The sequence below is a fragment of the Glycine soja genome, chromosome 16 (genome assembly GCF_004193775.1).
Source record: "Glycine soja cultivar W05 chromosome 16, ASM419377v2, whole genome shotgun sequence".
In the NCBI taxonomy this organism is placed as follows: Eukaryota; Viridiplantae; Streptophyta; class Magnoliopsida; order Fabales; family Fabaceae; genus Glycine; species Glycine soja.
Window position 1 is genome coordinate 30,540,403 of NC_041017.1, and position 26,549 is coordinate 30,566,951.

A 26,549-nucleotide genomic window follows, 5' to 3' on the forward strand; every position below is an offset into this window, starting at 1 on the left:
GACGATTACATGAATCTAGGAAGCATGTCTGTCAGATATTGATTTGAAAACTGATCCTCACACTTCGGAAACCATATATTACACATTATTTTTTCTTGTTATCTCGGTGTTTTGTGACATAGAAAATCGTCCTTGTGGCTTATATGAAATTTCCACAATAAGATAAAATAGAAGCTAGTTTCATTTGTTTATTTATTGGGACCAGAATTTTAGACTCTGCAGTGAAGCTTAAAATATCATATCTGTTCAAAGAAGAACCCTCCATTGAGAAAATAACCTAACATGGCTCTTATAAAATTTGTCTTTGTCTAATTTTTAAAAGGAAAACATAGCTCAGATGTTAGAATGCTTTGTCATTTTCCCTACAGCATAAGTAATTAATTATATATGTCACATATAATCTCCTTTATCAGGAAAAATAGATAATGTTGTTTGAGCAAATTAAATAAACTATTCAACACAGTTAAGCCTTCCAAAGATGTTTACTGTTCTCTGTCTGTAGCATCTCTTGGCTTTTTTGTCTATTGAGCCCTTTATTTTATGCTTTTAATGAATTAGTCACTCTTAATTTCAATCATCGTTCAAAATTATGGTTGCAATTTCTTCACAAATCTTCATATTACAAGAAATTGAAGTCGATGTGGTTGCAATTGTGGTGCAGCACATTTATTGGGAATAAAAAACCCTTTTATAATATGGCCGTAATTACGTGGCAGACCGCAGTTAAAAATCAAAGTTTCTTTTTTTTTTTTTACTTGTTATGACTTGTGATAATTATGTGAAGTGTACATTTTTTTTTTGAGTCAAAATTTGCATTATATAAGGTTGCATGTGAACAAGTTTTACCAACAATTTTCCTCCCTTTGTTATATTCTCTCACCTAGCTTCATCAATTCAGCTTTTCCTGTGCCTCTTCCCCTCCTTTTTCATATCTTTTTCTCTGTCTAAGCAAGTGTGCAGCAAAAAAAGAGAACATACTTACTCAGTAGGTTAATATGACGACAAAAAGGGAGAACTGGCCACCTTACCGCACTCCCATCCTTTTCTTTATGTATTGGTTTTGGTAAAGGTCAAGTAAGAAGCCCCTCTAATATATACTATATTGTATATATTCATTATATATTTGTGGATTCTGTGACAAACATTAGTCTCTTTGATACTGAAAGACAATATGGGGCATCTCTTAATTCCCTCAAAAGACATTTAGACAAAGAGAAACCCCACAAAACCTCTATTTCTTTCAAGCATCCAACGTCTATTATGCTTTAGCTTTCATCACTTTTGAGATAAACCCTTTATTTCTTTCTTTCTTTCTTTTCCTTCTTGCAGTTAAGCCACTAATTTTTGTTACCTAGTCACTTGTTTCCTCATTATTGGTTACAATATGTGAAAACCTAATTGGTCTAGTAGGAGTAGAGCAAACAAAATGCCTTTTTCATGAATGGACATGACAAGTACCACCGAATATGAAGGAATTCAAATCAATTTTCGAGCCTTCACCGATTAATGCAATGTACCTAAACAAATAAATGGTACTAATGTTGGCACAGTCAAAATGTATATCTCTTCCACCAAAAATAAACGACTATCTTATCTTTATTTCCATTTTCATTGCTTTTGTCTTTTTTTTTTTTCAGCAGCATCAAATCAAGTGGCTTAATAATTAAAGATGTGATGCAAAATGAGACAAAGGGTGGACGGACTATCACCAACTCTTACCAACGAGAGCAGAAAATATTGAAAATAAGATAGCCAATTACTATATACACATATATAGGGTCATATACACAGTCAATGAGAGAGAATAATTCTATCTCTAATCCAATTGTCATATATGTTCCAAAAATATGTCTTGATTTTTAGAAGGAGACTTTTGGTAACTCATCTTTAAATACTATTAACAACGGGCAAAGCTTCTGAGTGATAGAGGAGTCAAGTTATCAAAAATATTTTTTTTATTCAGATGAAAATAAAATTTTCTAAATCTAAAAGGAGAAAAATAGAATATATTAAAATATTGATATAAGCATATAAAGGCAAAAAGAAAGTAGGCGAAATTGTTAAATGAGTTGAACGAGGAAAGCTTAACATTCGATCAGCACTTATGCTAATTTAAGTAGAATTATAATAAGTCCGTTTTTGAATTAATTTTGAAAATAAAGCTTATTCCAATAATTGATTATTACACATAATCATTTTTTAAAATTGAGTATGAGAAAATCTACTTGATGTAATTAGTATGATTACTATAAAGTGATTACTAACGTAATTTATTTTATTTGGATAGTATAAAAAGAATAATTTTTATATAGTATGAGAAAATCAAACCGCTTTTTTAGAAAAATAAATTAGAAAGATAATGTATTGGAAAGTATATTTTTATGATATTATTTTAAAAATAATAATATAAAAATATTGTAAAAGTAAAATGCAAATAACATTGTTGTAAGGTATTATCACAATCTTCTCTTTGGAAAGTATATGCATGAGCATGATATCCATTATTAATGAACTTTTACAGTCCATTTATTTTATAAGTACTAAACTAAATATTTGAAAGTAATCTTCAGTTCTCTACTTCTGTGCCGTATTATTTTCATAGTGAAATTGTTGATGGCCATTTACTTTTATAGTTTTTGATATTTCTACCATTTGATGTTATAAACTGCATAAGGCCAAGCGTTCATTGAAGAATGAGACGTCGGCAACTTTATGACCCTTAAAACTACTAAGAAAAATATGTGACATGTAAGAGAGCCTTTTTAGTTTCACAGGGAGCTGAGATTTCTTTTGTTAACATTTTTGGTAAACGTTTTGACATTTCACACCGGTCTATCATTGCAAAAGGCCACCACCCTTTTACAAAAAGGCTATGAACATAGCATAACACAAAAACAATTAGCAGCACCAACCACACCATTGAGGTTGTCCAAAAGAGAAGACTCATTGGTCAAAAGGCTAATTAATCCTTTTTTTTTTGTGGGTTTGGTTTTGTGTGCACTGCCCTCATTATTATGGTTATATTTTATGTCTAAGAAGATTGTATTAGTAGTAGCAGCAGGCACTGCTGCAAATGATCCCTTTTGTGGGTACTATGCTAAAGAAGGAAGCTTTTTCTTCTATGCTGAAATGAAGCTAGTCAAGTCTTGGTTGGAATCTAGTTTATAGACTCTCTTAGGCTATTTTGGTATCTATCTGGGCTATATAGTGTTTTCTGTTCTGCCTTTTTGTCTCACTGCATTGCTCAATCAAGTGCAGTGTTGTTCATTGTTCTCTTCTTCAGTTCTTGGTGGTTGTTTTTGTTATGTTTCAAGGTAGGATGGTGACCCTGTGTTGCTTTGTTTTTCAACATTTTTTGGTGGTGTTGTATATTTGGTTCATTGGAAATGACTTTGGTTTTGGATGGCTTTTTAGGCAGGGGGTTTGAAGGGTTGGTGCCAAGGCACAAGCGTTCTAAGAGGTGCCCCTCTATTTCTTATGCTTGTTTTCTATTGTGCTATCTTGATTCTGGACTTCATGCATGAGGGGTAGCTTTTTTTTCATGGAAAATAAAGCTTCCACATTTATATTAATGTTTTTAGCAATTATTTGTTCATTCATTCTTTTTGGGTCTAGTTTTGCTTACTCTGTGTGCCACCCATTTGAGCACATACTTTGGGGAGAAGGGGGTTCCTGTTTAAAAGTGAAACTGAAGGCTCATGCCTCTTAGAATTTGATGACAATTGGGGGATTTCATGAATGTAACTTGTGCTCCTTAAAGGGCACCACAATGAACTTATCATATGTTAACTGTGTTTTACTGTTTTAATTTTTTGCAGCTTTCCTGATAAGAAAAGAGACGAGGATGATAATCCAGATAATCATCTTGAGGCCTCAGATCGAACAAAGCTGGTATAATCAATCACTGATTTATTTCATCAATATATTGCCTTCACTTTTTCTTTCTGATTTGGGAATTTGAATTGAAAGTGCTATTCTTTTAAATGAATTGTGCGCATTTATGATGCTTTTTTTTTGGGGTGGGGTGGGGGGTTGCAGTCGGTATCACAAACGACAAGGACAGCCAGAAACTTTAAGAAACACATATATTTTCAAATTTATGTAATGGGATGGATGAACAGAGAATTGATTTTATGGAAAGCATATATGTTTGACATAATTAATATTGTAATAATAATGGTCTAATTTAATATAATTGTATCTTTCTCTGTAGTCCACAGGCAAAATAAGTTACTTCTAGACAATTATTTAGAAGAAAGATTTTCACACCTATGTATGGTTTTGATCTGGTTCCAGGAAACAGGGTACCTCACGGAATGCGGTAAACCTAGGAAGAAACAAACCCCTACAAATGATGTTCAACATAGTCTGAAGCAAGAGGTACGACACCAGAAGTGTTCATCACAATTCTTTTATTGCAAATTCTACTGCAGCCGTATTCTGCATTATGGTTTAATCAGTCATTTTCTTTTAATCTTGCTTCAAATTTTTCTAGTGGCTCAACAAGCTTTTACCTGATAGCTATGTCTATTTTTGTGTTTAAATTATCTTGTGGCAGATTCTACAGTTAGAGAAAAGGCTACAAGACCAATTTGAGGTTAGATGCACGTTAGAAAAGGCACTTGGATACAGGCCTACATCTCTTGTTAATTCAAATGAAACGATACTGCCCAAGGTTTGGAACATTTTCAACAAATTTTGAGCCAATGAGTGTACATTTTCTTTTGATGTCATAATTTTCATTTATCAACATGTGTGACACATCAAGAATTAATGGACCGATTTATATGTGCTTTCTTAACTATTAAAAGAACATTGATGTTGCAAACATTCATACAGTTTTGCTTTATGCATGCTAGGCTGATGGTGAATATATTTGTGGTTCAATCCTTCCATTTATGTCTCTGCAATCATAAGATTATTTTGCAGCCCATAAATGATTATACATTGTTTAGGATTAAAGGCCTGGTATGATTTTCTTGTCATGTATAGCTTTCTGTTTGTCTTGACTTCTCTTTTTTCTTTTTTGACTCCAGCCAACGTCCAAATTAATTAAAGAAATTGCAGTGTTAGAGTTAGAAGTTATGTATTTGGAACAATATCTTCTCTCCTTGTATCGTAAAGCATTTGATCAACAATTACCCTCTGTAGCTCCATTCACCAAGGAGGAAAAAGTGAAGTCGCCTCCATCAACACCTAGAGCAAGATTCGTTGAAGTTTCTAAGCCTGAGGTGTTAACCAAAAGAGGAAGCTCTGCAGTACAATCTATTGACCATGAGCTTGATACTATGCAAAAGGAATATAATGGATATGAACCTGAGACACTAGGGAAAGAATACAATGTACATCAACCAGAAGGAAAGCATTTAGACGCAGGTGTATATCGTTGCCACTCCTCATTATCCCAGTGTACAACATTTACAACAAGAGCATCTGCTCCAGCGGCAGAAGTATTAACTGAATCTCTTCGTGCCTGTCATTCCCAACCATTGTCCATGATGGAGGTAAATCATGTTTCATGGAAATTTCCTTTTACCTGTGTTTTGTATTTAGTATGGCTCCTAGCACATTGAGTTGCTGCAATCATACTGATAGAAGTTGTCTTGGTTACTCAAACTTGTGTTTATCCTTTTGGAAGAATACACGACAGTATTCATTTTATTGTGAAGTTCTGTTTTGTACATTTCTCTTTGTAAACATATTAGTGCTAATTCCAGAGAATAATCTTTTTGGATGCCTTCTTTGGATTTTGACTCAGTTAAATCTATGCTATGCAGTATGCCCAAAATGTTGATGCTTCATCAAGAATAATCAGCCTGGCGGAACATCTTGGTACCCGAATATCTGATCATATTCCAGATACACCAAATAGGCTTTCTGAGGATATGGTCAAATGTATATCAGCTATATATTGCAAACTCGCGGATCCATCTATGACAAATCCAGGCCTTTCATCTCCCAGTTCATCCTTGTCTTCAACTAGTGCCTTTTCTATTGGAGATCAAGGAGACATGTGGAGTCCAGGTTTGAGGAATAATTCCTCATTCGATGTACGGTTAGACAATCCTTTCCATGTGGAAGGACTCAAGGAGTTTAGTGGACCATACAGCACCATGGTTGAGGTATCATGGATTTACAGAGAAAATCAGAAATTGGGTGATACTGAGCAGTTACTCAAGAATTTCAGGTGAGTTTATTAATATCTAATTGAGATCTTGAAGCTTCCATGTGAAAATTACATAGTTAAGTTGGATTCTTCAGTCTCTTGGAGTTATAATGGCCATCCACTTCTATGTTGTCTCAGATCACTTATTTCTCAATTAGAAGAAGTAGATCCTGGGAAGTTGAAACATGAGGAGAAGTTAGCTTTCTGGATCAACATACACAATGCTTTGGTGATGCATGTAATTATTATTACTCTCAAAACAAATTTCCCTTTATTAGTTTTCCATTTCTCTTGATTGAGGTTATAATATGCTCTTTTTTGGTTTCTAATAGGCATTTTTGGCTTATGGAATTCCACAAAACAATGTGAAAAGGGTCTTCCTTCTGTTAAAGGTGAAATCTAAGAGTAATAGCTTTAATAGTCTATTAGGATGAAAGTCATGAAACTATAGTTAAGCCTATCTGCTTTTGCTGAGTTGCTCAATGTGATGCCCTATGCAGGCTGCATATAACATTGGGGGTCATACAATCAGTGCAGACACAATACAGAACACTATACTTGGGTGCCGGTTGCCTCGCCCTGGGCAGGTGGTTCATGCAATCCCAACTTTTCCCTATAGAAAATTAAAAAAAGATAAAAGAATGGCCATTCCATTTATAATATCTTTGAAATATCTTTTCAATATGCAAAATATTTATTATGTAAATCCAATCGAGGGACTTATATGGAAGCTTCTTCTTACTTGCATCCTCTTGTAGTGGTTCCGCTTGTTCTTTTCTCCAAGGACAAAATTCAAAGCTGGAGATGGACATCGAGCATACCCGATCGAGCGTCCTGAGCCTCTTCTACTCTTTGCACTCTGTTCAGGAAACCATTCTGACCCTGCGGTACTTATTCTAACTCTTCTCAGACCTCAGGGTGTTTGCATGTGATTTTTCATTAGACTTGTAAGTTGTAACATCTCCATTTTTCAATGCTTAAGATTTTGTGGGCAATTACTTTCCGTGCTGCCAAATTAAATTGAGAAAACATAGCACAGATCATTTCAACATGGAATAATTTCCTTTAGACTTGTCTAGTTATATACACAACATTGTTTGGACTTCAAGGAATTAAATCCCTTATAATGGCGGTTCTCGTGCCTGCATTTGACACTATACTACTATCAAATCTAGTGATAGCTTCTTGTTCAAGGAATGTGCAAAAAACAAAAGCAAGTTCCCAGGGGACAAAACATGTGAATTTATTTAGACACAAACAGATACACATTACATAACCATTTTTTTTCATGCTTAATTAACTCTAGTGAGTTGCTTATCTTTTTATAAACTACGACAGGTACGTGTATATACACCCAAGAGAGTGCTTCAAGAACTAGAAGTTGCAAAGGAAGAGTACATTCGAGCTACCTTTGGGGTACGCAAGGACCAGAAAATACTTTTTCCCAAGCTTGTAGAGTCTTTCGCGAAGGACTCGGGTTTGTGCTCTGCTGGTACCATGGAGATGATTCAACATTCTCTACCTGAATCTCTAAGAAAGAGTGTTAAGAAATGTGACCTTGCAAAACCCAAGAAGAACATAGAATGGATTCCACATAACTTTACTTTTCGATACCTCATTCCTAAGGAGCTGATAAAATAATTGCTTGGTAGCCTTACTACTTCTTACTATGGGAGACAATTTACATCAAGTTTTAAAAACGGTTCACAACTGCAATTGTAGTCGCATTAGTCATATTTGTCTGCAATTTTCCAATCGCAATTGCAACTACGATTGCTCCAGCAATTTAAAACCTTGATCTGCATTGTTTGCTCTATATGTATTCTTTTGTACAAAGTTGACAGGGTAGCAGCAACAGCAAAATCTCATATTGCAATGTGTAGTATTTTGAGTCTGTATTGTGTTACAATTCCATTGTATTAACTGTGATTGATGTACTCTATTCATAGCGTTGAGCTTAGCAGTGTAAATGATTTGATGCTATAATCAGTTGTCATCTTTTTTTTGTCATTTATAACTAGCCTGTTATTATGCGTTGCTGTAACACCTTTGCATACATATATAAGTATATATATAAAACTAGCTATAGAGGACATGAATAATTAAGCAGGTGCATTGAGATCGCTACAATTAATATTATAATAATCACATGACTCGACTGGGGTGTCCAATCATAAATGGACAAAGGTTGCTTGTAGTCATGTGACTAGTTTTTCACCCAACTTTCAATCTCAACTGAAATATCTTATTGTAGAAAAATAATTTCTGATTGTAAACTGTTACCAATTCAACTAAAAAAAATAAATCCTCGCCTCACACTAATTTTGTAGGATTGAGTTAGATTTATAATTCACATTTTAAGATAGTATCATAACTTATTCTAACGATTTATTGTTGGGTCTATAACAGACCGCATCAGACCATTCGTAGATGTCCAATTTTACAAATTTCATTTTCAAAATGTTCGGTCCTTAATGTGAGGGAAGTGTATTGGAGATCTCACATTAACTAATAGTATATATAAATGGAAGACAACTCTCATCTTATATGCCAATTTTATAAGATTGAGTTAGGACTATAACTCTGAATATAATTTCTTATTTCTTAAACCAAAGGGAATGGTATTCGATGTTTCTGGGTCAAGTTTAAAAATTGAGAAATTTCACCATAAAAATGAGGCAGAGAAAACTTATTGACAGAATCAAGTGGACAATGAACACTCGCTCATACAGAGACACACAAAGGCAACATACATACCAAAGCGATTAGATATTTTGGATTCGCTTGAAACAAAAAGTTCCGTGTTCAATGGGGTGACCCACAGAGTGCCCCGCATGTGCACGTGAACCCCAGACATAATTCATCGATGCCATAAAGTTACTGACACCTAGTTGACGAAAACCCCACAATGCCTTAAACACCTCTCCACCAAACTAAAACAAAACTTTTTTATGACATTTTTTGGCAGCTAAGGAAAAATACACAAAGATTATGGATCCTGAGATTAATTTAACTGACTGTGGCCCACCTAATCAGTAGTATTAAAAGGTTACTGGATCAAGATACGAGTGAGAGATACAAAACAAGAATAAAATAACATATTAGTAAACTGGAAACTTGCATGAAAGATCCAAATCATGATCACACCCATCTTAACTAAGAACTATGATTTTAAATTACGATTTGCAATCACAAATGTGATCGGATAGTAAAAGTTTAAAGGTATTTTTGACTCACTACAACCGTAATACATTACAATTGCAATTGCGATCACACATCAGTTGCATTTTTCTGTAACATTAAGCATCGCAAAAAAAAATTAACCACAACTTCGACCGCGTCTGAAATGTAAAAAGAACTAATTAAGCATCAAAAGTAAAGTAATCCAATGCGACGTGCAATGGCAGGAGATTAAACCTTATATGACCCAATTCATAATTAGTCCCAATACATGGTCACATAATAATGATCTCAAGATACATACATAATAGATATCAGTTTCACTCATTAAATTAGCATAATTAACTTCACAAGACATGGTCTTTTGGAATAAAACTTTCAAAAACTCTTCTAGCATGTATCCATATAGTGAAGCTAAACATGATAAGCATGCAGGTCTGTTTGGATACAAGTCATTAATAAGCTTTGAAAAGCTCTCAAAAAGCACTTCTACCTCTACCTCTATCCAAACAAGCTCTAAGCATGAGATGATAAGTATTTAGTATGGGCTTTCTCCAACGTAGTTCCCAGGAGGGTTATAGAAACAAATGGTCAAGCTAGCCTGCTCCTTCACACACGTGGCCTGAGCGCAGCCGAGCTCCACCGACTTCCTCCACACGACCTGCGTGTAGACGCCGCAGCGGTGGTTGGGGGCGCAGGAGTTGTCGGCGTGGTTGTAGAATTGCTTCTGCTTCACCCACTCCTCCACCGCCATGCGCGGCGTCACCGCCGCGCTGCCACGCGCCAAGAGCTGGTTCGCGCCGTACTTGCCCGCGGTCAGGTTCGCGAACTGGCACCCCGTCTTGACCCGCTGGTACCGCGCCAGCTTGCTCGTCACGTTCGCCACCTGCTCGCTCCACCGCAGCGGCTCCACCCCCACCGCCGCCCTGGCCTGGTTGTGCGCCTCCAAGAACTCCCTCGCCGCCGCGGAGAGCGCCGTCGCCGGGGGCGGAGCTGCAGCTGCCTCCGATGACACGTGCAACGTGGCAACTGCTGCCAGCAAAAACAATGCACCATGAACCATTTTCATTTTGGTCTCAATTGTGACTATGAGGTCTACTTGTGTTTGTTGTTTGTTGTTGTGTGTGCAACTCTAATGTTTCTACACTCCACTGACTCTCTCTCTCAAGATATATATATACTACCAGCAATTCTTCCTGGTCCTATGACTTTTATTACTTGTTGATTTTTTTTTGTTTAATCATGTTTTTAGTTTATGAAATTTAAGATAAATATGTTTTTGTCTACTAAATTAAACAAAATAATACTAAAAATCATTTAGTAATATCTGAATTCATGAAAATAATTTTTTTATCAACTTTACTTATTTACTTTTTTCAGTGGAATTTTGAATTATTGAGAATCTATTCTTTTCTCCTGAATGAACATTAAACAAAGTCCCTCAAGTTTTAAAAAGTTTTTGTTTAGTCCTGGTAGTTACATCATGAGGTTAACAGCTCTAGTGGAAAACTGATAACGTGACTTTTAACAATTGTCTATTTTCAAGGGACAAGATAGTATTGTTGTCAACCCTAAGATTAAATTTGGAGGAATAAAATAAACTTTTTAAATTTGGGAAATTAAAATGATTTATTTCAAAATTCACTGATTTAAAACTTAATTAATTTTTTTTTGCAACTATATTTTAAAATTTATTTTTATTTATCCTTTTTTTATTGAATTATATATCATGTATCGCACTTCTTTTTTTCCTTGTCTATAATATAAAGAAAGTTGTGAAAATATGATTAGTTACTCTTTTATACATTATAGAAGGTTGAAAATTTAAGAAAATGTTAACACAATCTTAACACGAAAATAAAGTCGTTGACAAATTAATAAACAAAACAATTTTATTATAAATTATTTAATGTTGCATTGGAAATCATGATATATATATATATATATATATATATATATATATATATATATATATAAATAAAGAGGGAGAAAAAATTAAGTTACTCTTTATTTTCATTATTTATTTTCTTAAAATTTCAATGAATAATTAATCTTAACTATTGTATTTTAATAAAATAAATAGTAAAAATGAAGAATAACTTAAAAGAGTTAATCTTAAAATAATTTGATATCTCCCCTCATATATATATATAGTCAAGTATAATTATTGTGGATAAAAAGATTTTTCTTTCAACTATTTAATCCAATTACATATAACATACTTGAGCCTTTGAGCCCCTACTCGTTATGTTAGAACAACCTACACTTATTGATCTTTTATTAGTATTTTAAGGTCATATGTTAGCATTTATTATTATTATTTGAAGAGTCTTTTAATTATTATTTTATAATATTTCTAAAATATTACTTCTTCTGTCCTATTATAATTATCATCCTAAATTATTTTACACAAATTAAACCAAAAGAAGGTAATAAAAAAATGAAAGATAATAAGCTTTACAAAATTAACCTTGTATAATCATTAATTCATTTATAAATTTGTTGTCCACCATTAAAATTATAAGAGATATAAGTGAAAAAATAATTAATGTTATATTAAAAAACTAAAATAATAATTATTTTTGGATAAGGCTTTTTTTCCTCATATAGAAAAATTAAACGGGATCGAGGGAGTAATAAATAATTTTTTTTATCGCATATCATGTTAGAAATGCATTGGAAAAGGACCATGTTTAGCAATGATTAGGCCTAAGGCAAAATATACATTTAAATTTTAATTTATTATCATTATTTTATTTATTTTTCTATATTCATCAAAATTTAATATTTAAATATTTTTAATATATAAAAAAAAATTAAATCATCCTATTTTTTGACATAGGCAATGCTATATAAGATTTAAATAGTTTTAGTTTTAGTTTATTTGACAATAATTATAATTACAAGAGCTATTAATAATATTTTAGAAACAATGCATATTTTAGAAAAAAAATTATTTTGATTTAATGTAACACTTTAATTAGAGTATATTTTTTTTGGTATACACTTTTGCAATATCTTTATTTTAAAAAATAAATCAAGAGTAAGATACTATTTTTTTCAATTTTTAGAATTCAAATAAAAATTGATCATGATTTAATATTTGAAAATATATTCAAATTCACTTTCAATTAAAGATATACTTTTAAATACAAAATGGTTCATACAAATAAAATTTTAGTTAAATGTATATAATCTCGACATAAACATCAGCATCAAAATATTTTTTTCATATAAATTTAAACTCTATACTAATTTCAATAATTTTTAGGGAGGAAAGAGGTAAGGTCCAAAATAGATATAAAATAAATAATAAAATTACACTTAAATTATTTATAATAATACTGACATCTATATTTAATATTTATGATATTTTTTGAAGCAATAATATTTGTGGTCTTATTAATAAAAATAAAAATAAAAATATAAATATATAATATATCATGCTATAACATAATTTATCATTTAATAATTCAAATTAATAAAAAAATATTTTATTAAAAAATATATAAAATTATTGAGACCCTAAAAGAATTGGAGGCAATGGCCTAGTAACCTATACGACCCTGATTGGAAATTATAGTAAAAGTACTTAATAACATTTTTTAAGAAAAATTCACTTTTCATTTTCTACCTTGGGACACTAATAAATATTTACTTTTTTTGTTCTTCACACATATTCTCTTTGAGAAACAACTCTAGTTAAGGCACTATCACACATGAAATATGAGCTCTTTAAGCATAGCTTCAAACCTTATTTCAATATGAGCACCTCTTCAAGCATAGATTCAAATCATATTTTATTATGTTGTGAGAAACTAACCAACTCTATTATAGCTAACCCCTCATTGATAATTAGTAAATAAGTGTGAATCTCAAGTGATTTTTTGCATTGCTTCTCCGTCAAAATTAAAACTAGTTTATTAATTTTAATAACTTATGTGATAAAAGATCATATTAAATGTTGATATAAACTATACCAAAATAAAGCTTTACTTTTCATTGAATACACCCCATAAACAGCGCATGATTAAGTATTTTTTTTTTTGCATAAACAATGTTTATTGGTGGACTAATAAAATTTTCAAAATGAAACTCTCTTCAACGAAATATTACATTAAACAGAATTTGCGTGTAATTCACTCAATAATAGAAAATATTTAAAATTTCTAAAAAAAATTGAAAATATTTTAAAAAGTATTGTGAGCATTGTTAAAAAATTATAGGTTTGGTTATATTTTCATTCTCATACTTTATTTTATGTGTAATTTTAGTCGTTTTATTAATTTTAGTTGTTTGTATTTTGTTTTTATAGTTTCTCAATTATTCAAATTTAGTCTTTTATCCTAAAATTTCATTCAATAAAAATATAATGGAGGTGTGAGATATCATTGATTAGTATATATTTCTAACGGAAAAATATATAAAATATTTTGATAGAAACAAAAAAAACAAAACACATAAAATGTAATGAATTTTTTTTTATTTAAATATTTTATACTTTTTTCTTTGTAAATTGACAGAAATCAATGATATATCACATTTTCATTGCATTTTTATTTATTTGTTAACATAAGTATTATTCAATATGAATAGGAGGAATGTGCAACACATGAAATACACGAATGATGTACGTACGCGTTTCAATATAATTTTAAAAATAAATATTAAATAAAAATAAAAATAAAAATGCATTTTGATAGAAAACATTGTCGTGCATATATTAGACGAAAACACTTTCATGTTAATCAATAGTACTATTTTTTACTATTAATTACTAGTATTAGACAAATTTTTTGGGGTGCTGAACTTAATTTGAACAATTGAAAAACTATAAGAACTTAATGTAAAAATGAAAATTAGGAAATGAAAATCACCCATAAGATTTCTTATACAAAAAAATCATCCATAAAGTAAAATATGATACAATGTTTTTTATATTGTTGACATTTTTCATCGTAATTATACCTATGGGACCTCCTCTCTCTCTCTTTCTTTCAGAGAAAAAAAAAAGGTCCCATAGGGGACAAGTAGCTGAAGTGAACTTACTTATGATGTTCAAGTCGTTGAAGTACGTGTTGTGTTTGAGTAATTCTGGGTTATGTTGCCATTGCAATTGATGAATTTTATGCGTTCAAGTTAGGTGATGAGGTCCATGGCATTTAATTGGAAGCAGAGAAATGGGGGAAGAGCCATTAAAAAAAAAACAGGGAGAAGAGCCATGTAATTATTAAGAAAATAAGTTAATTTTATTAAATTGTGTTATTTTTAATTTAAAAATAAATATTTTTTAAAATTATTCTTTAATAAAATTTGATATTAATTATAGTTTTCTTATTTTATTAAATAAAGAATATTTTAAAGATGATATTATTAACTAAAATATAAATAATTTCATAATTAAAATTTAATTATATTTTAAAAAATAAGAAATTTTTATTATTTGTATTCGAGAACGAAATAACTACTACTAGTGACTCCTCTAAGGGTGAGTAAAATCAATGTTTCTCTAAGGGTGATTTTTTTTGTTATAGTTATTTAATCTCTTTGTTTTACTCCGTCTTCTGATTTTATTAATATTTTTATTTTCATTATCATCCATTTAAACAACTGACTTTTTTTTTTTACTTTATTTATCTTGTATTTCCTTCCCTTATTTATTTATTTTCTCTATACTTCTATCAACGTTGAAACACTAAAAATTAAGATTCAAGATTGAAGTGCATGCATTGCTATTAAAGTGGGGTGATAGTGATACTAACAAATGAGTGGCTGAAATGTCAGCGCATGGGTTTGCGAGCTAACTCATTGCATGTGTCATGTTTGTGGTGGCCAGGGGAGGAGCTAATAAGCACTTCATAATTCATTCAATACTACTCCCTCCTTTCATATTTTATAAGACATGATTCATTAAATTAAACTTTTTAAAAAAATATTTAATTTAAATGTTAGTATTAAATTTATTTTAAATTATAATAATTTTTAAAATTTATCTTTAGTATTAATCAGAGTCTATTTATCTTTGTATGAGAATAAAGTGATAAGTTAAAGTAGCATATAATTATAAATAAAATAAAATTTTAGTTTTTACAGTTTAGAAGTTATTTTTAAGTTAAATTCTTTTTATAGTTTGTTTTTTTATCTATGAATTTGAAATAAATAAGAAAAAAGAGAGCGAAGCCAAAACTAATAAGTCCTGAATTTAACTTCTTTAAAAGCTCTTCTTCTTTTTTTCTTTCAATATTTTCTTCATTAAAAAATCTATTTTTTAAACACATTATTTTTTATTAAGATTTCATATAATCTATTCTTTAAAAGAGAAAAGAGGTATTCAAAAAAATAAATATTAAATCAAATATTACTTTAGTATGAATATGAATATTTATTTGTGTATGTGCATGCATGTATTTTCTTTTTGCTCCATCTGATGTCCATTTGTGTATGCGTGTTTCAAAAATAATATTTCTTGGGCTCCAATACTTGTTGATTTTCTACCTAGGCAGTTGTTATTTACACCTCCTTTTTGCTAATTGCGCTCCAGTTTCAATTTTATTTTTATAATTTTATCCCTTACCCTTCCCTCCTCCACCCCTCCAGGAACCCATTTCTCCTACCATCTCCAATCCCCATAACTGTTCCTCTCTGCCACGCACCATGGTGCTCTGCTAGAGGCCAACCAAAGAGACCAAAAGTTATGTTTTGTGACATCTATGTAGAACTGAAACGCATTTTTTGTTTTGGATAGATGTAATAGAAATGCATTTCTATTTTACATATGGACCAGAAGCAAAACAAAAATACAATTTCATTTTGCATCAAGACAAAATGCATGCTTCTAGACAGATGCAAAACGAATATGCAATTCCCTTTTGCATTAGGCTTATTTTTTAATTTTTTAATATTATAAATAATTTTAGCTATGTTTTAAAATTGTGATATTGCAATTTTTAATATTATAATCATTAATGCAGTTTTAATAAAAAAAATTAATTTTAATTTTTATATTATATAGTGATAAAAATCATATATGTATATATTGTAAATATTGAAAACACACACCTTAATACAAAACAAAAACATGTTTAACAAAATTGAATTATTCAAATAATATCTGAAATTCAATCCTTGACATAAATAATTTTTGGTTAAGTTTTACTTATCTTTTGGATGAATTTCAGATTAGTAAGAGTTCTTTTTTCCTGTAAGAAGATTAAGACAAAAAAAATAGAAACATGTTTTAGTTTTGCATTGATGATCAACAAAAATGATTATTTTCGTAAAAAATAACTAAACAAAAGCAGGGGTGCATTTAACGAATAAGGATATCTAAATAATAATGAACTTTTACCAAACAAGACCTATCCACTTAATAATAATGGCTAGGGAGTTGCTACGTGCACCCAGCATTATTGCTGGGGCACCCAGCAAACAGTGAAGTGGCGAAACTGCCCTTCAGCAATTATTCTTCCGGAAGAAGGTTCTTCCGGAAGAATAATTTGTGTCTTCCGGAAATACTCATAGACAATTTCCGGAAGAACGTCATCCGGAATGTTTCCGGAAGAAGCTTCTTCCGGAAGAATTCCATTGTCTTCCGGAAGAAGCTTCTTCCGGAAGTTATTTTTTTTTTTAATGCGTATGTAATGACCATTTTGCCCTTGTGTAAATTTCTTTAAATTAACGTCTTCAGGCTGTGTTTTACTGCGCTTTCTTTGTTTCTTCTTCCGTTTGCTTTCTTTCTTCTTCCGTTTGCTTTCTTTCTTCTTCCGTTTGCTGTTGTTTCGGTGGTGGTCCCTTCAGCAGTCTGTTGGTGGTCCCGTGAAGTGAAGTATTTGAAGATTTGGTGGTCCCGTGTTCCGTATTTGAAGTTTTATTAGTGGCTGTTGTTCCTATTTTGTCGGAGGTACGCGTTTATTTCGTTTTCCGGTTAGCTTTTAGAGAAGAAAAACAGTAAAAAATGTATCCGGAAGAAATTTTAGGCACAGAAGGAGGAAGGTCCGGAATGACCACTTCCGGATGAAGGTCTTCCGGAAGTTACGAAGGACAATTCCGGAAGAAGTGTTTCCGGAAACTACTTCCGGAAGACCTTCTTCCGGAATTGGCCTTCGTAACTTCCGGAAGACCTTCATCCGGAAGTGGTGAAGGCCAATTGCGGAAGAAGTTCTTCCGGAAACTACTTCCGGAAGCACTTCTTCCGGAATTGGGCTTCGTAACTTCCGGAAGACCTTCTTCCAGAAGTTAAGAAGCCCAATTCCGGAAGAAGGTCTTCCGGAAGTAGTTTCCGGAAGCACTTCTTCCGGAATTGGCCTTCGTAACTTCCGGAAGACCTTCTTCCGGAATGTTAAATTATTAGTAATTTATTTTAATTTCTGTTTTATAAAATTTTTAATTTCTGTTTTATATATATTTCTGTTAGTTAATAATGAATTATTGGTTTAATTAGGTATAATGATATATATTGTGGATTATAATTTTTTTGTTTTATAATGGTATATATATATACATATATATATATATATATATATATTTCTGTTTTATAATTTTTTTTTATTTCTGGTTTATATATGTTGTGGATTATTGATTTAATTAGGTATAATGGTATAATATTAAATGATTTAGGTAACTTAAATGTATAATGGTACAAAAATGTTTTATTAGTTGTTTATTATAGTGATAAGTTTAGTTTAAGTAAATAATGTAGTTATAAATTTAGAATATAGTGATAATTTTAATATAGTCGTGTATGATGCATATGTCCTATTAATATGTTTGTTATTTAAGGTGTAGTAAATTTTTGGATGTGGTTATATGATAATTTGAATGTACTTGTGTATGATGCATATGTCCTTAAGATGGACGAAGATCAATGGAGGTATGACTTTGCGATGTCACAAGAAGTTCATATGGATTATGATTATGATAATCAAGAAGAATGTGGAGTGAATGAACGACATGTCGATTGTTCAAATGCTTTTAATACATCTCAGGTAATCATAGATAATTTGAGTCATTGGTTGAATTGATGGTTTGTACGAAAATTAATGTGTTAGGGTTGCGTTGTAGGTATTCGCTACTCGAGATGATGTTTTGCAATGGGCTCGAACAGTTGCCCATGAAAATGGATTTGTTGCAGTGATTATGAGATCTGACACAGAGACCGGTAGCAGAGGAAGAAGTTCATTTGTGTTAATTGGGTGTGAAAGGAGTGGTACGTACAAGTGTAGAAATAAAGAATTCGTTAGAAAAGACACCGGGAGTAGGAAATGTGGTTGTCCCTTCAGGCTTCGTGGGAAACCAGTGCGTGGAGGGGAAGGTTGGATAGTGAAGTTGATCTGTGGGATTCATAATCATGAATTGGCGAAGTCCTTAGTTGGACATCCATACGCCGGGCGATTGACTAAGGAAGAAAAGAAAATTATTGCTGATATGACAAAGTCGATGGTGAAACCGAAAAACATCTTGCTAACGTTGAAGGAACACAATGCCGACAGTTACACGACGATAAAGCAAATTTACAATGCAAGAAGTGCATATCGTTCTTCAATAAGAGGAGCTGATACCGAAATGCAGCATCTGATGAAGCTTCTCGAACGTGATCAATACATTCATTGGCATAGATTGAAGGATGAAGTTGTGGTGCGTGATCTGTTTTGGTGTCACCCAGATGCAGTAAAGTTATGCAATGCATGTCATCTGGTGTTTTTTATAGACAGTACCTACAAAACAAACAGGTACAGACTCCCACTACTTGACTTTGTTGGAGTGACACCAACGGCGATGACATTCTCTACTGGGTTTGCATATCTGGAGGCTGAGCGTGTTAATAATATTGTATGGGCTTTGGAACGATTTCGAGGCCTATTTTTAAGACACGATCGCCTCCCTCTTGTTATTGTCACTGACAGAGACCTAGCACTGATGAATGCAGTGAAAACTGTGTTTCCCGAGTCTACTAATTTGTTGTGCAGGTTTCATATCGATAAGAATGTGAAGGCGAAGTGCAAATCTTTAATCGGGGAAAAAAATGCGTGGGACTATGTAATGGATAACTGGGGTACTTTGGTTGATTGTCCGTCCGAATACGAGTTCCATGAGTCACATCAGAAGTTTCAAGTTGCTTGTTCGCCTTGGCCGATGTTCGTTGACTATGTTAACGACACATGGATTATCCCCCACAAGGAAAAATTTATTACAGCATGGACGAATAAGGTCATGCACCTAGGCAACACAACAACAAACAGGTATTAACAACTGATTTTATTTGTTAGTAACGATTAATATTAAATGGTATTTAATTGTTGTATATTTTCATGTTTGTTGTGTATTTTAAATGTAGGGTTGAATCAGCTCATTGGGCTCTCAAAAGAGTACTACAAAATAGCGTTGGAGACCTATGTAGTGTTTGGGATGCCATGAACAACATGATCACGCTGCAACACGTCGAAATTAAAGCATCCTTTGAAACCAGTACGCATGTGGTTGGCCATGTATATAAAAAAACCTTATACAAGAGGCTTCTTGGGATGGTTTCGAGGGATGCTTTAAATCAGATTGCTTCTGAGATTGATCGTCTACGTTATCTCGGCAACAATCTCTCTTCTTGTGGTTGTGTGATGAGAAGCACGCACGGGCTTCCTTGTGCATGTGAGCTTTCTAGGTATACTGCTAGCAGCATCCCATTAGAGTCAGTCCATCTTTTTTGGAGGAGACTTTGCTTTTCAGACCAAGGGTTATGTGAGACGGAAGTCACCATCAAGGAAGAAATAGAGGTCATATCTAAAAGGTTTGATGAACTTGATGTGGCTGGCAAAGTAAATCTGAAGAGTAAACTTCGAGAAATCGCATACCCTGATCATAACTCTATGTGCCCTCCTCCATCAAAGGTGAACACTAAAGGTGCACCGAAGAAACCGATGAAAAGAAGTCAAACATCCACAAAGCGTGATCCGTCTTACTGGGAGTATGTTGATGCTTTTCATTCTGTTCAAAGCAGCAACTCTCCAGTGAAACGAAGTGCATCATGTTCTCAACCGCGTCAGCCAACAAGGATCATCCCGATGTTGGATCAATTTGCATCATTCTTTCAAGGTTTCATTCGTGACGTTGTGGATGTGAAAGCGGACGGTAACTGTGGATATCGGTCCATTGGCGCTTTATTAGGTATGGGGGAAGATTCGTGGCCGTTAGTGCGTAATGAATTGCTTAAAGAACTTGGCAGGTGGTCGCATGAGTACATGAACCTCTTCGGTGACACAGAGAGATTTGAACAATTAAAGTTGTCCCTACTTGTTGATGGATTTTCAAAGGTATGTTTTTAGGTTAATTTTTTTTAATAACAATGTTTAAATTACTTACATGTGTATGTTTGGTTCATTCAGGTTAGTGTGGACAAGTGGATGGATATAACAGACATGGGATATGTGATTGCTTCACGGTATAACGTAATCCTTGTATCGTTGTCCCAACAACAAAGCATGACATTTTTCCCTCTTAGAAGTCAACCACCACCTGACTCTTCTGGCCACCGCATCATATGTGTCGGTCACGTGTTTGGAAATCATTTTGTTCAGGTACATTGAATATAGTTAGTGTAACAATTATGCAATGACTTCGCTTGTTCGTTTGGCACGGTCAGCGCATGATATAATGTTTGTTCATGTACAACAGGTTTATTTGAAAGACCATTGTCCGTTGCCGCCCCCAGCGCTGTTGTGGTCAACCAATTGTTATTCTCAGGCAAAGCAATGGGCAATTCCATATATTAGTAGAATGCAGGAATACACAAGCTTGATGTCATTCAAAACACACTATGTAGACCTAAATGAAGACTAAACATTCATTGTTTATTTATTTGTATTCATTATGCGATATAATTCGTTGTAACCCGTCACTAACCAATTAATATTATCAACTACTCGTTTGGTTAAGCAAGGAAATTGTTGGTCCAACAAAAATCATTTACGCGTACAGCATACATCATTGTCATAATTGACAACACATAATGACATGCATGCGTGTTACAGTTTGAGCGTGACAACACATTGGTTGACTTCAGTACACATTTTGAAACTAGCAGTCGCTCAACAACACATTGGTTGACTTGACTACACATTAGCGACAACACATTGGCTGACTTGACTACACATTTACGCGTGTCTCTTTTTTTGTAAACAAAGTTAAACAAAGGCTCGGTCACAACCATCTATATATATGGCAGACTAGGCTACTAAATCACACATTATCTTGCTTTCAAATAATCTCCCAACTGATACACAAACTATGGCATTTCTAGGAGAAACTAGCAGTCAGACGATTGTCAACTCAAGGTTGGCTTTCATTTATCCAAATGGATCGATTATTCACAATGATACTGGGGTTTACTTCCAAACTTCAACTCCGATGCCCATTCGAGTACCAAATAGGTGTGATTTTGCAAGCCTAAAAACCAGAATACACAATACCCTTCAGCTATCCGACAAACAATTTTTGGATGAAATTCACTACCGGAAGCCATTCACCGATACAGGTAACCAAATTCGCTTTGAGTGTATCAAATTGATAAATGATGACGATGTCAACACAATGTTAATGTGTAATGATCAATTTTCTTGTGTTGGTCCGATTGAGTTATTATGCACCGTTGGAAGAACACCAGATGGAATAATAAACTTACTTGAACGCACTATGCCTCGTATTCATGACGCGATCCTGTATTACAACGGCAAATGGAACATGCCACCGCAGAACAAATTTGTTGGTTGCGCGTTCACAGGAAAAAATCCTAAGAAATTTCAAATTCCTTCAACATGTACCATCGATGAACTGAAGAATTTAATCAAGCAAGTTGCACCTAAAGGGATTCCCCCTCTTGGAATTCACGAATCACAAACGGTAAGACGATTGTTTTTCCGCCAACCAGCTCGGTTTGAGTATTCAGATACGGTTATAAAATATGAAATAAATGAGCTGATCACCAACGAAGAACTGCTGAAGGTGTTAGTACAATCTAACTACTGGAAAAAATATGGACCAATAGAAATTTTAGCTGTCTTTACTAAATATGTTGAAGACGAGGTCAGTGGGACGTCGCTAAACAACTGAATGTCATGTTTAATTTTTTGTTTTTTTGTTGATGTAACCTTTATATGTTTACGGCGTGTTTAATTCCCATAATAAAGTTGAATGCGTTGTTTCAGTGGTCCAAAAATTTAATTGTTAAAAGGGTTCATTTCGTAGTTTTTTGGATTTTGAGACTTTGTTTTGACGTGTTAGTTGACGGAACTGGGGAACGGGACTATTTTTTTTGGATTCTTTGACGTCCAAACATGAGAAATGGCCGCCCTCCATTGTCTCAGGGCACAGGCACACCCACGCAAAAAAATCCCAAACATGGGTACTTGAACATGGAAAAAGGGTTCATTTCCTATTTTTTTGGATTTTGAGGCTTTGTTTTGACGTGTTAGTTGACGGAACTGGGGAACGGGACTATTTTTTTTGGATTCTTTGACGTCCAAACATGAGAAATGGCCGCCCTCCATTGTCTCAGGGCACAGGCACACCCACGCAAAAAAATCCCAAACATGGGTACTTGAACATGGAAAAAGGGTTCATTTCCTATTTTTTTGGATTTTGAGGCTTTGTTTTGACGTGTTAGTTGACGGAACTGGGGAACGGGACTATTTTTTTTGGATTCTTTGACGTCCAAACATGAGAAATGGCCGCCCTCCATTGTCTCAGGGCACAGGCACACCCACGCAAAAAAATCCCAAACATGGGTACTTGAACATGGAAAAAAGATTCATTTATGTAATTCTTACAAACAAAACTCATGATTCTAAAAACTTATGTTTTTTATGTAATTCTTACAAACATGGAAAAAGGGTTCATTTATGTAATTCTTACAAACATGGGTACTTGAACATGGAAAAAGGGTTCACTTATGAATTATTAATCATTTTAAAAACTTTTATTTTTTATGTAATTCTTACAAACAAAACTCATGATTCTAAGTTCCCTTTTTTTAAAAATAAATTTAAAACAATCGTAAACTTCGCTTAAGGGCCACAAACAATCGGAATAACAAACTATATTATAAAATAATAAACTGTGCAAAACACGTCAACTATATTAAACAAAAACTGTAATAATTACAAATATTCATGTCAACTACAACACAACAAAATAAATACAATGATCAATGGTCCGTGCAGCGTCTCTGACGAGCCCTGACCGTCCCATCAGCACTGGGTCCCCCTCTCGCGATCGTCAGGCAGTCCTGCATAATGTCATATAACTCTGTGCCTGCAGTGACTATCCTAAGGTTGAGCACACGCTCCAACCTCTGTGCAATCGCCTCATATCCCTCGTAATCATCCTGTCAAAGTCAGTAAAAACATTTATTATGAAATTCAAAATAAACAACAACTCATAAAACATTAAACGCGCAAATAATCTTACCACATATGGAGGGGGGTCAAATGCCACTGGAACCTGGGGGCTGGGCGGCTGTATGTAGTCCTCAGGGTCTGCAGCTGGTGCATCCCTCTGCTGGTCAGCTGCCTGGGTCGGTGTCATGAAAGGGTGAGATATGCGGAAAAACCACTCAATGTAATCCGCAGATACCTGCCCAGGCACTAAACAAGGCTGACCCGCAGGTAGTAAGTGATCCGCAAACTCCATCCACCTGTCATCTATCTGATCCTGTGACAGTCGTGCACTAACAGGCGGCGGAGGGATGCTCTGGATGTAACCGAACTGGCGTACCACCCTCTCCGGTCGAACTGCGACGATCATAGGACCCCATCTGAGCTGACCCTGGAACGATGAAATCTCCTGAAACGCCCTAACACCCCGATGCTCCGTGTACGGCAACCAGGACACATCTGTGACGGTCAAACCATCACAACGTGCCCTGTAGGGTGCTCCTGTGATGCCCTTCATGTGCGCCTTCGACGTCAACCACCGGGAAGCACGTGGGGACGTCTCCTGGTATGTGTCGTCAGTCACGCACTGATGCACACTAGGGAAGTGCTCATAGATCCAGCACTACACAATAATTGAGGTTAACATAACATAAAAACATGTTTAAATCATAATCGAACCTAACATATTAATAAACACAAAATTTACCTGAAATAGCGTCAAGTACCCCGCAAGCTGTCGGGTGGTGGTCCTACAAGCCTCATCTAACTGGTCGTACATATGAACCAGCGCGGCAACCCCCCAAGCGTAACCACCACTATGAGCGAGGTCCCGGAAAGCGTCAAGGTGGACTACATGCACGTATGTTGCACTCTTATTAGCAAAAAGAGTGCAACCGACAAGGTGCAGCAAATAAGCGCGAGCTGCGACAATCCACCGCCGGGCCTGACATCTGGTCTCATAAATGTCACGAACCCATCCTAATCGTACATATGCTCCACGTGTGAGTGCTGTCTCGGCTCTGGCCTCCTCCGCAGACACTTCCAGCAACTCCGTGAGCAAGAATCTGGCCTCCTCCGTAGAAAGAGCGTGGAAACTGTGCAAGGCGCCAGTGATGGGCAAATGTAGAATGGACGACACATCATCCAATGTGATCGTCAGCTCTCCTACTGGAAGGTGGAAGGTGCTAGTCTCACTGTGCCACCTCTCCACAAATGCGGATATAAGTCCAGGATCGCCAGTAATAACTGAACAATCTATCAGTGGACTTAATCCTGTGGCAGCCACCAGGCCTTCAATCTCAGGCACTGGCCTCCCAATCAGTGTCAGCTTCCTCCCATGTGACACTAACTTCAAATCAGGACGTTCCTGATTTGAAGTACAAATTATACAATTATTAAAAAAAAATTAATCATAAACAAATAAATAAACAATGACAAATAATTAACAAATTAAAATACCTGTCCACTCCACACGGCATGTGCAACATGCTCGGCAAATGATGTGAGCACTGACGGGTCACGTGGACCACCAGGGAATCCCTCTGCAGCATCATCACCATCTGACCCCTCACCACTATCAGCACCCTGTGCGTCCGCACGCATCTCAGGTGCCTCCGTAGGCTGCTCAGGGACATCATCAGTCATGTCAGCGACGTCCTCAGCCATATCACGTCCCTCCGTAGTCATCTGATGAACGCGTAGCCTACGGGCTGAGGCAGTAGGCCTACGCCTCTCGGGAACATCGCCAACATCCTCGTCAGCAGCTCTATCTCTGCCTACAACTCTACCTATGGCACGACCTAAACCTCGTGTTCTGGCCATGATCTGTAAATCATTTCGAACACGTATTTTTTTCGGTCAAAATATACACAATTTTCTTTATAAAAAATCAACTTTATTTATAAACAAATAAGACTAACTTAAATCAAATTATTTTCACACATACACGACCTAATTTTTAAAAAAAAATTAAACAACTTCATTTATATAAAAAAAAACAACTAATGTAAAATAAAATTATTAATAAACATGCACAACTTAATTTTTTTTTAAAAAAATTAAACAACTTCATTTATAAAAAAAAAAAACACAACTAATATAAAAATAATTCATTACTAAACATCCACAACTTAATTTTTTTAAAAAATTAAACAACTAATGTAAAAAAATTATTTAGTAAACATCCACAATTTTTTTAGTAAATAAAATACTTCATTTATAATAAAATAAACTAATTAATTATAAAAAATTAGTATTTTTATAAAACTTCCAAAACACACAACTTTAATTATAAAAATAGACAACTTCATTTTTAAAGAAAAAACACTAATTTAAAAAAAAACAATAAACAAAAACAAACACAACTACTTTTATAAAAAAAATTAATTTACAAATTAATATTTAGTAAAAATACACAATTTAAATTATAAAAAAAATATGACATCAAAAACCCAAACTTCATTTTTCATAAAATCTAAAAAACAAAATAACCAAAATAAATAAAATAATTCATTTAAAAAAAAACAAAACAATTTCTGTTTAAAAAAAATTTAAAAAAAAAAACACAAAAAAAAAACAAAAAAACCACTTCCGGAAGAAGGGGTTCTTCCGGAAAGGTCTTCCGGAACTTTGAAACTTCTTCCGGAAGTGCGCGTCTTCCGGAATTCTTCCGGATGAACCACTTCTTCCGGAAAGTTCCCGGAAGACGTTTTCCGGAAGTCTTCCGGAAGAAGTGTTCTTCCGGAAGACGTTTGGTTACTTCCGGAAGAACACTTCTTCCGGAA

At 34.0% G+C, this 26,549-nt stretch overlaps 2 protein-coding genes and 1 pseudogene across 2 annotated transcripts; 1 reads left to right on the forward strand and 2 right to left on the reverse strand.

The window, feature by feature from the left end:
- Positions 1 to 2,656: 2,656 nt before the first annotated feature.
- LOC114389063 lies at positions 2,657 to 8,149 on the forward strand. Its single transcript, XM_028349656.1, has 12 exons — positions 2,657 to 3,314; positions 3,415 to 3,460; positions 3,819 to 3,891; positions 4,297 to 4,380; positions 4,559 to 4,675; positions 5,037 to 5,504; positions 5,778 to 6,187; positions 6,305 to 6,404; positions 6,499 to 6,558; positions 6,667 to 6,753; positions 6,925 to 7,053; positions 7,505 to 8,149. The coding sequence occupies exons 1-12, from the start codon at positions 3,305 to 3,307 to the stop codon at positions 7,805 to 7,807; spliced, it is 1,887 nt and encodes a 628-aa protein (XP_028205457.1). The 5' UTR covers positions 2,657 to 3,304; the 3' UTR covers positions 7,808 to 8,149.
- A 1,418-nt stretch (positions 8,150 to 9,567) lies between these two features.
- Positions 9,568 to 10,510, reverse strand: LOC114389680 (STS14 protein-like). Its single transcript, XM_028350414.1, has one exon. It carries the CDS (start codon positions 10,413 to 10,415, stop codon positions 9,885 to 9,887), a length of 531 nt encoding a protein of 176 aa, XP_028206215.1. The 5' UTR covers positions 10,416 to 10,510; the 3' UTR covers positions 9,568 to 9,884.
- Positions 10,511 to 24,322: 13,812 nt separating this feature from the next.
- On the reverse strand, positions 24,323 to 24,775 carry LOC114390816 (annotated as a pseudogene).
- Between the last annotated feature and the right edge of the window lie 1,774 nt (positions 24,776 to 26,549).

Bases quoted from the DNA above. Each gene is read 5' to 3' on its own strand.
- LOC114389063 (XM_028349656.1), top strand. The intron at 3,461-3,818 runs GTGCCCCTCTAT...AATTTTTTGCAG, and splicing joins AGGCACAAGCGTTCTAAGAG to CTTTCCTGATAAGAAAAGAG. The intron at 3,892-4,296 runs GTATAATCAATC...ATCTGGTTCCAG, and splicing joins CCTCAGATCGAACAAAGCTG to GAAACAGGGTACCTCACGGA.
- LOC114389680 (XM_028350414.1), bottom strand. From the start codon at position 10,415: ATGAAAATGGTTCATGGTGCATTGTTTTTGCTGGCAGCAGTTGCCACG.